Source organism: Coregonus lavaretus, assembly GCF_964263955.1.
Source record: "Coregonus lavaretus genome assembly, chromosome: 18".
NCBI classification, from domain to species: Eukaryota; Metazoa; Chordata; class Actinopteri; order Salmoniformes; family Salmonidae; genus Coregonus; species Coregonus lavaretus.
Window position 1 is genome coordinate 35,191,551 of NC_140005.1, and position 12,823 is coordinate 35,204,373.

A 12,823-nucleotide genomic window follows, 5' to 3' on the forward strand; every position below is an offset into this window, starting at 1 on the left:
TTCCCCCTCTCAAACACACACACACACACACAGACCTTGTCCCCCTTGTGTGTAAATGGTGAAGCCCCTTGTTGCATTTTTAAATATATGCATTAGCCTCTCTGTCACGTTTAGACAGTTCCAGCTAGTGCGTGTGTCTGTCCAAGGTGTACTGGTGGGGATTTGGAACAACACTGTTTACCAAGGGTGGCCAGTAAACCCAAACACACACGCCAGGGAGCAGCCAGAGAAAACATAAATCCTGATTAAGAATTCAGTGTCGCAAAACCAACAATTATAGCTGGAATAAGACGGAGTAAACACGCAGCTCCTCGCATTCATTCTAAACAACCCCGAATAAGAATCTTTCTGCAGTAAAGCAGTAAAATATAGCTACCACTGTTTCAGCAGAGTGTGCATTGTACTGGATGGAGGGATGGATGGTGCACTTCTTAGTGTTTATCGGGGTTTTAAAGAGGAGCTCAGAAAGTGTTTAAAATATACTTATACATATACAGTATATAATCAATACAGTTACAAATGACATCGAAAATGCCATTTACAACATTTACAACCATGAATCATAAGAAAGTTACGTAACAACAACGTTTACAGAGGGAGGTACTTTCCTGAGGACTGGGTATACAGTGCATTCGGTAAGTATTCAGACCCCTTGACTTTTTCCACATTTTGTTACGTTACAGCCTTATTCTAAAATTGATCAAATTGTTTTTTTCATCAGTCTACACACAATACCCCATAATGACAAAGCAAAAACAGGTTTTTAGACATTTTAGCAAATTCATAAAATAAAAAAATAAAAATGGAAATATCACATTTACATAAGACCCTTTACTCAGTACTTTGTTGAAGCACCTTTGGCAGCGATTACAGCCTCTAGTCTTCTTGGGTATGACTCTACAAGCTTGGCACATCTGTATTTGGGGAGTTTCTCCCATTCTTCTCTGCAGATCCTCTCAAGCTCTGTCAGGTTGGATGGGGAGCGTCACTGCACATCTATTTTCAGGTCTCTCCAGAGATGTTAGATCGGGTTCAGGTCCGGGCTCTGGCTGGGTCACTCAAGGACATTCAGAGACTTGTCCCGAAGCCACTCCTGCTTTGTCTTGGCTGTGTGCTTCGGGTCGTTGTCCTGTTGGAAGGTGAACCTTCACCCCAGTCTGATGTCCTGAGCACTCTGGAGCAGGTTTTCATCAAGGATCTCTCTGTACTTTGCTCCGTTCATCTTTCCCTTGATCCTGACTAGTCTCCCAGTCTCTGCCGCTGAAAAACATGTGTTTTCGCTTTGTCATTATGGGGTATTGTGTGTCGATTGATGAGGATTTGTATTTATTTAATTGATTTTAGAATAAGGACGTAACGTAACAAAATGTGGTAAAAGTCAAGGGGTCTGAATACTTTCCGAATACACTGTAGAGCAGCAAAGGGTCTGGGATATGATGATGATGATGATGATGATGATAGCGGGAGAGAAAGACAGCAGTAAGCAGCGTGTCTGTTACTAGCAGGCCAGGACAACCTCCACCTCCTGATGAAAAGGGTCTTTGTGTCCTTTCGTCTCCTCCATGGCCAAGATTTGATTCAGCAGGCAGCTTCAGATAGGTCATTAGACATTCGGCTCAGCCCCTCCATCAATGGAACTGCAGGACCGTCAGCCCCGTCAGCCCCGTCAGCCCCCGGCACTCAGGTGCCACATTCTGGGCCGCCTCTCCGTTTCCTCTGGCAAGCCGTGTGCTCTGGGGGGTGATGAGGGGGGAGAGGGGGGTAACTCGGCTCCCCCTGCATTCTTCTCACCGCCGTGCGACGGGGCCCGCGTCAGAGCTGCTTCCCACAGACTCCTACACCACCACAAACCAAATGGTACCCTATTTCCCTACATAGTGAGCTACTTTCGACTAGAGCCCTAGAGCACTATAGAGAATAGGGTGCCATCTGGGACGCATCCCAGCAGGACCAGGGCCATCCATCTGGGGGTCAGTTAACGGTCGAGTGTGACTGTCTTCAGATGCTCCTGCTGCTGTTGCTCCTCCTGGCACTGGGCTGCCATCTCTACCCACCCTCTACACCTTGACACATCCAACAGCCTTGACAGGCCTCTTTCTGGGAAAGGATCAGACCATGCTCTGAAACTGTCAACACTACCTTATAAACGTCATAAAAGTGCAAAACATCAGTAACTGCACTAGTTCAGTGCACGCAAAGTATTTGCTAGCTGCAGTTTTGCAAACTATTCCCAGTCTGCACACTGCAAGAGCAGTTAAGCCAGAGGACTGAAAATGTTGCCTTCATACAGGAAGAGTGCGTTAGTTTTTACATTTAGAGTGAAGGTTGTAGAAGACGCTGTGTGATCTTCCAGTATAATGGAGGCCCTCCAGTGAGGATCGTTTAAATACAATACCAACCAGAATCCCCTCTTTTCTCCCTCCCAATCTGAGGGGTGTGGGGGGAAGCCTTTCAGCTTTCCCAGTGCTGAGAACTGTCACCCCCCCTCCATCACCACCCCCCAACCCCCCTGTTAATTCACCAGGCAAATAGATGAGCGGGGCGACTGCTGTTTGTTTAGCGGCTAGCCCCAGTGTGACTGTGGGAGGATGGGAGGGTGCAGGAGCAACAGAGACCAGGCTGGGACTGAGGAGAGAAGGCCTCCCAGACAACCAGCAACCAACCATCCATCAGCATGGACACCACTAGCACAAGTCAATAGGGTGGGGGAGGGGTGCAGCAGGAGTCATGGGGGGGGGCGAGAAGGTTTTGGGGATGGGCAGGGTGGGGAATCTGTTGCAGGGGCTACGGAGGAGCATGCGTTTACCAAATTCTTGCCATGGGGCAACAAGGCGGGGGTTAAGAGCGTGTCTATATTAAGTGAAACAAAATTGCCGCTGGTGGATTTGATCCTTCATTTTAGGAGGTTGAGAAAGTAGACTTGTTATAGTAGCAGTTTTTCATGGGCTAGTCATTAGTGAGGGGCCTGTAAAACCAGAGTTGTACTCTAGTTAGCTACTCACTTCTGTACTTTCTCGTTGGCCTCCCTTGCTGCCTCCTGGGAGTGTTGTAGCTGGGCCTGGGTGTTCTGGTGCTCCGAGGCCATTCTCTGGAGCTGAGCCAGGAGGGGCTGCTGCTGGGGGGGACTGGCCAGACCAGAGGGGGCTTCCCTGGGCTGGAGGGGCTTGGTCTGGAGGGTCTGGGATGGAGAGCTGAGAGATGAGGCCCCCTGCCCTCTTTGACTGGTGGTCCCTGCCTCACACTGGGCTTGGTGCAGGCTGTAGGGAGAGATAAGATGAATTAAATGAGATTATACTTAATTGAATTTTCCCTTGCATCACAATAATCCATCATCACACAGATACAAAAATGTATCGGGCGTGAAAAAGCTACACAGTAAAACTATGAATGTCAACACATCACCCGCATCATACCGGTCCTTCAGGAAGCTACAGGATGTCAGCTAACAACAATAGTGTTAGGATTGTTAACAAGGCACTTGACACATTGATATGATCTTTTGGCTTTGAATTGGGTGGGAGGAAAATATTTGTACATACTGGGTCGACTGAACAGCAAAGAGGTATAGCACAACTACTGAAAACAACCTCAAGTACAACAAGTACAGCATAGGTTGTAGAAAAAATAAGTATGGAAGCTCTGCAAGGATACAATAGTAGATCTTGTAGATTGAAAGTGCAGTACAGGGGTGATGCACTGAACAGGCTTCCAACCAACAAGTCTCCTCTACTCTCCAGTTTTGACTTTGCAGTCAGAGTGCAGCTGGCCACATTTCTAACACAAACAGACAGAAACTTGACCTTAACCAATGAAAGCATGCCTGCAGTTTAACTTACAGTAGGGAACGTTATTCTGTATCAACACCCCATGGCAAAGAGACAAGTTTAATATTCAAATGCTATGTCACTATATGAGACAATATCTGGAGGCAATAATGCAGCAGAATGTCAGTGGAATATATTACCGTACATTACTGACGGGACTGACTGACTGAAAGCATCAAACCAGTGTGACTGAGAGCATCAAACTGATTGAGACATAGGAGCTCAAGGTGAAAGCAGACAGGTGTTTTCCAATGAGATGCAAGAGAGAGAATCTCTCAAATAAAGCTAGAGAGAGAAAGCAGCTCTCAAAAAGAGAAAGATTGAGGTACTGTAAACACTACATTGGTGTGGGTATATTATCAATAGAGCTTGGTAGGGTAGTGTAGGGTACTCTTCACCTTAGTAAAGGGCTGAAAAACCCCATTATCTATTGGGGAGGAGAGGAAACCAAAACATTACCCATTGACCCCAACTCTGACTATGAATGCATCCCAAATGGCACCCTATTTGGGATGCATACATAGTCAGAGTTGGGGTCAATGGGATAAAAGTAGTGCACTATATAGGTAACAGGGTGCCATTTGGGACACAACCTATTCCAGCTTCATTACTCTATTCTTGACTCTATTACAGTACAGGAACTATGGAACAATACCTTTGCCCATCCCCAGTTTTCAGTTATTAACCCAAACCAATTCCAAGGCATTTTTTGGACAGTCACACAAGAATGTGTCCAACCAATTGAAAAACATATATTTACAAAATATGTCTCACTGGCAATATGATAAAAAATGAGATTGTGTCATGAGGAGTTCTCTCTCTCTCCACAGACCAATATATGATCCTTAATTTAGCCCTCAGCATGAGTTTCAAGTCACTGTTATTGACGCACAGAGATAAAATAGAAGATCATTGAACAATCTGATGAAGGCCATTGGATGACACAATCCTTGGCTTGCAATATAACTAAGTATGAAATAACCCCAGGGCATTCCATTTCTATAACTGAAAGATTTACAGTATATTTTCCATATTTTGCTTGATAAAACCCCCCACTGTACATCAGCAGAGTTAAATATCAATTCAAAGCTAAACATAAAAACAAGACCATTCATTGAAGGGGCTGGTAACTAGCTAGGTCAAGGCTCTCCAACCCTGTTCCTGGAGAGCTACCCACCTGTAGGTTTTCACTCCAACCCCAGATGTAGCTAACCTGATTCCGTTTATCAACCAGCTAATTATTAGAACCAGGTGCGCTAGATTGGGGTTGGAGCGAAAACCTACAGGACGGTAGCTCTCCAGGAACAGGGTTGGAGAGCCCTGAGCTAAGATAGCAATACCTTTTCTATCCTCCATTAGCTCTATGAGCGACATTATAGTCAGTTGTCCACTGACGGCTGACAACCTCATCTAGATTAATGACCAGAGGTCTCTGCCGCCATTCCAGGTAGGCGTGTGGACATAGCTTTAAAATCATATCAGTCATTCTGGCCTGTAATGAGTTTCAGAGGGGGAAGATGAAGCTCCTGTTTAATGCTTCCTCTTGTTTTTCAGAGCTGAGGGTAATCAATTCAGATGTGCTATTGATAGCTATGGGAAGTGATGTAAAGTTTGTGTGCTTTGTTTAATTAAATGTAAACATATTGGGTCTGAAGGTCCGATGACTGTGACAAACAAAGGCAGGGCAGAGGACGTTCACTATGGATTATCTTATCTGACCCTGGCTACTGCGCCTTGACCCCCCCCCCCCCCCAGCTACACTATACCCCTCCTTTTACAACAGACATGGAAACCAATCAACAGGAGAGAGAGACATTGTCCGCAAACTGTTCCAATTCATTTCCTGGGAGAGCGAGAGAGCGAACGAAGCAAGGAGAGAGAGATGATGAGAGATAAGAGGGGGAGATTCTGAATTGGGCAAAAGGCCGTCCTCTTCTCGACGACTCTGTGACCCGGAAACCGATAAGTGGTCGAGTGACAGAAGAGAGTGTAAATTCGTTAGTAAACGAAGGAGTCTGCTCCCCTCCTTAATTACCTAGTTCGGCAGAGGATGCACAAGAGTATCCTCCCGCAGAAGTGTTTAAAATCCGCCAGACCACCTTTGAATCAGCTGTTGTTTTCTCGAAGGAGAAAAGCATGCACACATTTAAAAACAATATACTACTTATCATTGTATCTATAAAATGTCTTGCACAACTAGCTACATTTGTTTTGATGACTTTACACATTTATTTTGGGATTCCATCCCTGTAAACGTAATTTGCCTGATGACATGTGAGTGGAGAAGGAGTCTAAATGTATTCAAGCACATTTTTTTCCACCTTTCCTCTCCTCCTCTCCTCGATTACCTTTGCCCTTTTCCAGGCGAGGAGAGGACGGAGGAGAGGAGGCGAGCAAAACCAATTGAGATTCTCCCAGGGAGCGACAGAGAGCTATCTATTGAGAGACCACAAACCAGATGAGAAGTCATTTTAAGTTGTGTTTCTAGCTGAAGTCTGCTACTGTGATCATATTAAAGTAAAATTTGGGGATTTTAGCACCAATATTCATAGTGCTGACAACTTCCATGGGAAGTGCTCCTTGGAACAACAACAAAAGCACAAGGCCATGCATGTACTGTACTGTTAGAGCTGATCACGTTCCATTCATGAGGACGAGTGTCCGTTTAATCTAGCTAGGAAGCTCCTGTTGTACTGATCTGATCACGTTTCATCCAAATACCTAGCTGGAGTGAGAAATAGGCCTAGTAAGCTCCCATGACTATCTTGTCATGAAGTACAGTATTTACAATAAGTGACGCTCCGCTCCAGATTCCTCATTCTTATCTTCCCACCTGCTCCTGTGCGTCTGTGTGTCTATCTATAGAAGGTTTATGACTATCCATTCTGTGTTTCTGAACATGGTGGCTTTCTGCTCCAGTTTCTGCCAGTGACCTGCAGAACAGTCTGCAATGCAAAACAGTTAACCATTAACTCCCCTAACCTGATAACAAAGCACAGACGCTAGAGCTCAACAAACCTGCCCTCCAATTCTAGAGATGGGCTGTGTCACAAATGGCACCCTATTCCCTATATAGGCCCTGGTCAAAAGTAGTGCACTATATAAGGGTTTAGGGTGCCATTTTGGGACGTATGTATGGTTAATGGTTAGTGTGGAGGAGGATTGTTAGGGGCTGGGTATGTAAAATACCCTTTAATAGAGACTCTAAACAAATAAACCACAAGGTCAGCAGAGACAGCCTGGTCACAGACCTCTCCTGTTACCAGACAGGTACACCAAGTTACATACTGGACAGGATAACATTTGGTTACTACCTACCTTGGCACCTTTGAGAGGCAGCCAGGTCACCTCACCTTTTACGACACATGTACAGTGTCCCAAGCCAAAGCACATTTACTGGGGAGGACAGCCACTTACAGTACATTGGCTCTAGACTGGTCCCAGATCTGTTTATGCTGTATAGCCAACCCCTATGGTCGTTGTCATGTTTGGTATGACAATATATTAAAGACCATAGCAGTTGGCAAGACAGCACAAACAGATCTTGGACCAGGATACCTTGGCTCCTACTACCATATAAATAAATCACAGTGAGACACTCTCAGCACTGGGAGGAGTGTCCACGCTGTTTATACTGGCTTGTCCCTAAATCACTGGTTTCTATCACCTGCCTATGATGTAGGAACACAAACCAATTTGGGCTTTGGGGTTTGGGGGTTCGGGGGTCTGCAGGGGTGCTGCTGTGCGTTTTGAATTACTTCCTCCGTTTCTATCTCGATGGAGTTTAGCTTGCTGTGAGGGCTCCCAGACAATCCGCCAAATGTATTGGGCAGCACAGATTGAAAAGGCAGGGCTAACCCTGAGTCTGAGGCACTGGTTAACTTTTCCTTGTTGTTACTCAGTCAGGATTGATGGTGACGTATGTTATGTATCACTTTAAAATGAACCTAAAATGTCCCATGAAAGTGAAGAGGAAATTCAGCAACTCTTGAGGGACAGTGGAAGTTGATAAAAATGCTTCTTTATTGTTAAAGCCAATGCGTAGCCCTCATCAGGGTTTTGTGTAATCACTGTGTAGATATGAAAGTATGTCGTAAGGCCCCAGTATGAAACTCCAGGCAGCCTGTCTTGTTTCCGTCTGCTAGCCTAGCTAATGACTATCGAGTTTTTAGGTGTTAAAGTGCGACCCACTCAGCCTCAGTGATAATCAGCCTTCCCCAGGGAGCCGTCTGTCCGTCCGGACGGAGCAGAGATGGAGTGTTAATACGTGTCTTGCTTGGGCTGACTGACTCCCTCCAGCAGCCTTGGGTTGAGTCCCAAATGGCACCCTATTTCTCTATATAGTGCACTACTTTTGAACAGGGCTCATAGGTCTCTGGTTAAAAGTAGTGCACTGTGTAGGTAATAGGATGCCATTTAGGACACATTTGGGACGCAGCCCTGGTCTGGCTGTTTCTCAAACAAAGCACCGGCCGTCGCCCCTCTCCCTCAGCCCACCCGCCGCAGTCCCTCCAACAACGTCAACCCTTTAAAACAACTGGCCCCCGTCGGCTACTACATCTAGTACATTTCTCTCTATTTTTGCTTTTAATCAACAGGGGTTTCTCTGAACATGGAACCCCATAATGTGAGTCTGTGTTTTGACGTGGTAGGCTGGCCGGCCGCTAGCGTTTTGGACCCTTCTCTTCTTCTTCTTCCCATGCCGTTTTCTTTATTTTGATTTTACGTCTGGTGCCTTCCTTTCATGTGATTGGGTGTGTTGTCCTGGGGACACAATGGAGAGGGCCAGTGAATCCTCAGAGCAAACAGACACAGAGCCGAGCCATCTTCTCTTCTGGGCTTTGTTGGGCCTGGAAGGGTGGTTCCCCACATAAAGGTCTAGCACCACAGGACCAGTGATAGGACCCACTCTTCTATCTATCTCTTTCTTCCTCACTCTCTCTCCCTCCTGTTCACACACAATGCAAATTGTCTGAGAAGAGGAGAATGCAATGTCGTCCTCAGTGTCCTCGGAGTAAAGCCAGGGTGAAGTGGGGGGCTTCAGAAAAACCTACTAGCGTTCTCATAGAGCCTCTTCCCACTAACTGCACCTTTTATAAAAATACTGTCGGCTACACATATTCCTCAAATGTAAACTTGCGTACTTGCTACGTACTACCCCCGACAGTTGCCCCCTTAAAGCAGGGCAGTGTGAACAGAATTATCTTTTTGAGCCAACATTCCTACAGTATAAATGGTAATAGCAGAGCAATGTTTTTGAAACAGCTGAAATGTATAGACATTTTCCTAATATTTGAGACTTGTTTTATTGAGTTTTGGCCTGAAATTGCAGTAACAGCCTGTTACATTCTGAAATTGTCACAGCTGCCGTCTGCACTGAGCCACGTAAAACAATGGAAGCCCATCACCCAAAACATGTAGAATGTAGATCACACAAATAGGATATGTTTTTTTCCCCTTCATTTTTAACATTGTGTGATGATTTCAGAGGTGGGGGGGGGGGATTGTTTTCCTGATCTGGTAGTAGGCTAACGTAACCAACTCCTGACCCTAGTTGTAGCGTATGACAGTAATAAATCAACTGTAAAAAAAAAACGGTTTTATATGGGCTATGCAGGGTTGCATCGTGTAGGCCTTTGCATCTGTAATTAAAAAGATACTCATACAGTATGTCATCACTATTGTGTTAATTTATTAATTCAAGTCAATCATTTTGATGAAAAAGGCCTAGGTAGCCTAGCCACCCAAAGTGTGAATATAAACCAAATTTGATCACATTCACATTTTCTCAGAACACAAATAAAAGGGCCTATTTTAGGCTATAAATACATACTGTAGCTTGGGCTATAAAAACATGACGCTACGTTTCCCCGGTGGGATCAGAGCGCATAGATGTCGCTAGGCTAGCTGGATCTGTGCTTGTTATCAGTAGTCTACAGTTGATCAGACTGAAGTACAGACTAATTATGCACATTGACAAATCATGAGGCTTTTTTTTGTGGCGGGTATGGGCTTCCAGATAAAACAGCTCGTTGTGGTGAATTCACTTATACCCACGTTTTCAGTCGCAATTTGCTTTTACCACATGTAATGATTTGCATGATATTGATAAAAATGAATATATCATTTTTGATACGCTAACATTACTTGAAGACATGCTCTTATAGCAACTATTTTGTATTGAAGCTAAAATGTAATGAGTGTAGCCTACAGACGAGAAGATAAAGCCTGTGAATTGTTGCATTATTCAAGAGTGTAATATGGTTTGGTTGCATTATTCAATAGTGTCATATGTTTTAGAAGAAAGGTTTCTGTCATTGTTGAATAGTTTGTGCTTAATGGCTAGTGGCTACTGTGATATTCACAGTCAATTTGAGCTGCGGACCAAAATGTCACGTTGCCAGCCACAACAGATGGTAAGGCAAGGATGTAATATGAATTGAAAAGTAGAATTATCTTTCGACACCCCGCTCCTTAGACACTCCTTCATATCTCGCAGTGGGAATAGGACCATAGATCTGTCACTCTGAGGTAACCAACGCCAGACAAACACTCCACCACGTGACAGATGAGATGCAGATAAAACCAAAAGAGAAAACTTACTATCAGAATATGGGACACATTAAGAACAGGATGCATGTTACCAAACCCGATCGGCTACTTTCTGAGCCAATGGAAAATACACAATGAAGGATATCTACACTGCTGGAAGTTCAAGTTTCCCATGGTTTTTTTCTATTTTTTAAGGTGTTAATTTCTTCCGTTGAATGACAAATGACAAAAACGGTCATTGTCGGATTAAAGCTAAAACAAATAAAAAAGCAACCTTTCCTTATTTTTCTGTATTTTCCAGAACTTCTAATAAGGAGTTCCCACGGATTAATATTATAAGTATAATTAGGGTGTAATTACTTATTTTAGTTATCTCAATCCAGAGCAAACAACGCATATGAGGTCCAGTTTTAGCTCTTAATATGGATTTTTTAGAGTAGGTTGGAAGGAGAGCTGGCTCAGAACATGCTTCTCATTTTTAATAAGTTGGAGAGCACTGATCTGTCTTGCTGTGCAGCCATATTTTTTATTAAGAAGTTAAAATGGGGGTGTGACATCCCCAACCCTTTCAGCCAAATAAAATGGAAATGATCTGTGGTCCCATGAATGTGTAACACTCTCCCTGCTGCTAGTATTATTGGTGCAGAATGGGATTCAAAATGACACAGGAATATAATAATTTATTACTAGGGTCAGTATTTTACAGTTGTTTCATAAATGATGGGATACTTTTTGTTGACATAAATGACATAAAATGTATTATTGGAAAAATGCATGATTGAGCATTTCATTATATCATTGATATGATTACACAAATGACTTCCCACTAAAATCCTGCTAAGTCACATCAAAGCAGATGAATATATCGCTTATCATATTTCACTGTTGTGCCTTTAAATCCCCAATATTTGGAGCTGCGTAACCACAGCAGAAATCATATCAATGTACCAAGCAGCAATAAACCATATATTCCTATTAACTGTGAATGTACACTTATGCCGATCGGGATTCCTATATTTGAATCTTCACTATGCAGATGATAGTGAAGGTGTAGCATTTTTAAGGGGGAAGTGTGTGTGAGTATTTTTAAAGGGGAAGTGTGTGTGTGTGTCACCTGTGGTACGTTCGCAGTGTTTGTATTTCCTCCTCCAGCTGCTGGCTGTGCTCCAGGGCCCTGTCTCTCTCTCTCTGGACCGCCTCCACGTCCTCCTGGTAAGAGAATAGGAAAAGGAAAAATGTCGACAAGAAGAGAACAACGTCCAGTCTGAACATCCCCTATAGATGTAGGATTTCTGGTTGTTTACACAACACAACGGACAGACAGACCGTTCAGAATGATGTAGATAGAAATGCAATGAATAGATTGAACATGATTACCAATTGTAATGTCACAGATACAGTGAGGGAAAAAGGTATTTGATCCCCTGCTGATTTTGTACGTTTGCCCACTGACAAAGACATGATCAGTCTATAATTTTAATGGTAGATTTCTTTGAACAGTGAGAGACAGAATAACAAGAAAAAAATCCAGAAAAACGCATGTCAAAAATGTTATAAATTGATTTGCATTTTAATGAGGGAATAAGTATTTGACCCCTCTGCAAAACATGACTTAGTACTTGGTGGCAAAACCCTTGTTGGCAATCACAGAGGTCAGACGTTTCTTGTAGTTGGCCACCAGGTTTGCACACATCTCAGGAGGGATTTTGTTCCACTCCTCTTTGCAGATCTTCTCCAAGTCATTAAGGTTTTGAGGCTGACGTTTGGCAACTCGAACCTTCAGCTCCCTCCACAGATTTTCTATGGGATTAAGGTCTGGAGACTGTTAGGCCACTCCAGGACCTTAATGTGCTTCTTCTTGAGCCACTCCTTTGTTGCCTTGGCCGTGTGTTTTGGGTCATTGTCATGCTGGAATACCCATCCACGACCCATTTTCAATGCCCTGGCTGAGGGAAGGAGGTTCTCAACCAAGATTTGACAGTACATGGCCCCGTCCATCATCCCTTTGATGCGGTGAAGTTGTCCTGTCCCCTTAGCAGAAAAACACCCCCAAAGCATAATGTTTCCACCTCCATGTTTGACGGTGGGGATGGTGTTATTGGGGTCATAGGCAGCATTCCTCCTCCTCCAAACACGGCGAGTGTAGTTGATGCCAAAGAGCTCGATTTTGGTCTCATCCGACCACAACACTTTCACCCAGTTCTCCTCTGAATCATTCAGATGTTCATTGGCAATCTTCAGACGGCCCTGTATATGTGTTTTCTTGAGCAGGGGGACCTTGTGGGCGCTGCAGGATTTCAGTCCTTCACGGCGTAGTGTGTAACCAATTGTTTTCTTGTTGACTATGGTCCCAGCTGCTTTAAGATCATTGACAAGATCCTCCCGTGTAGTTCTGGGCTGATTCCTCACCGTTCTCATGATCATTGCAACTCCACGAGGTGAGATCT

The 12,823-nt window shown here is 44.2% G+C and overlaps 1 protein-coding gene across 3 annotated transcripts in view; it reads right to left on the minus strand.

Moving 5' to 3' along the window:
- mipol1 (mirror-image polydactyly 1) overlaps window positions 1-12,823 on the minus strand; it is a 67,193-nt gene that overhangs the window by 3,402 nt on the left and 50,968 nt on the right. For all 3 annotated transcript variants that reach the window (XM_084182287.1, XM_084182285.1, XM_084182286.1), the window contains 2 exons: window positions 11,491-11,585; window positions 3,003-3,257 (listed from right to left, as the gene is read on the minus strand). In XM_084182287.1, coding sequence (XP_084038413.1) covers window positions 3,003-3,257; window positions 11,491-11,585 — 350 coding nt within the window. The remainder of the gene's footprint in view (window positions 1-3,002; window positions 3,258-11,490; window positions 11,586-12,823) is intronic.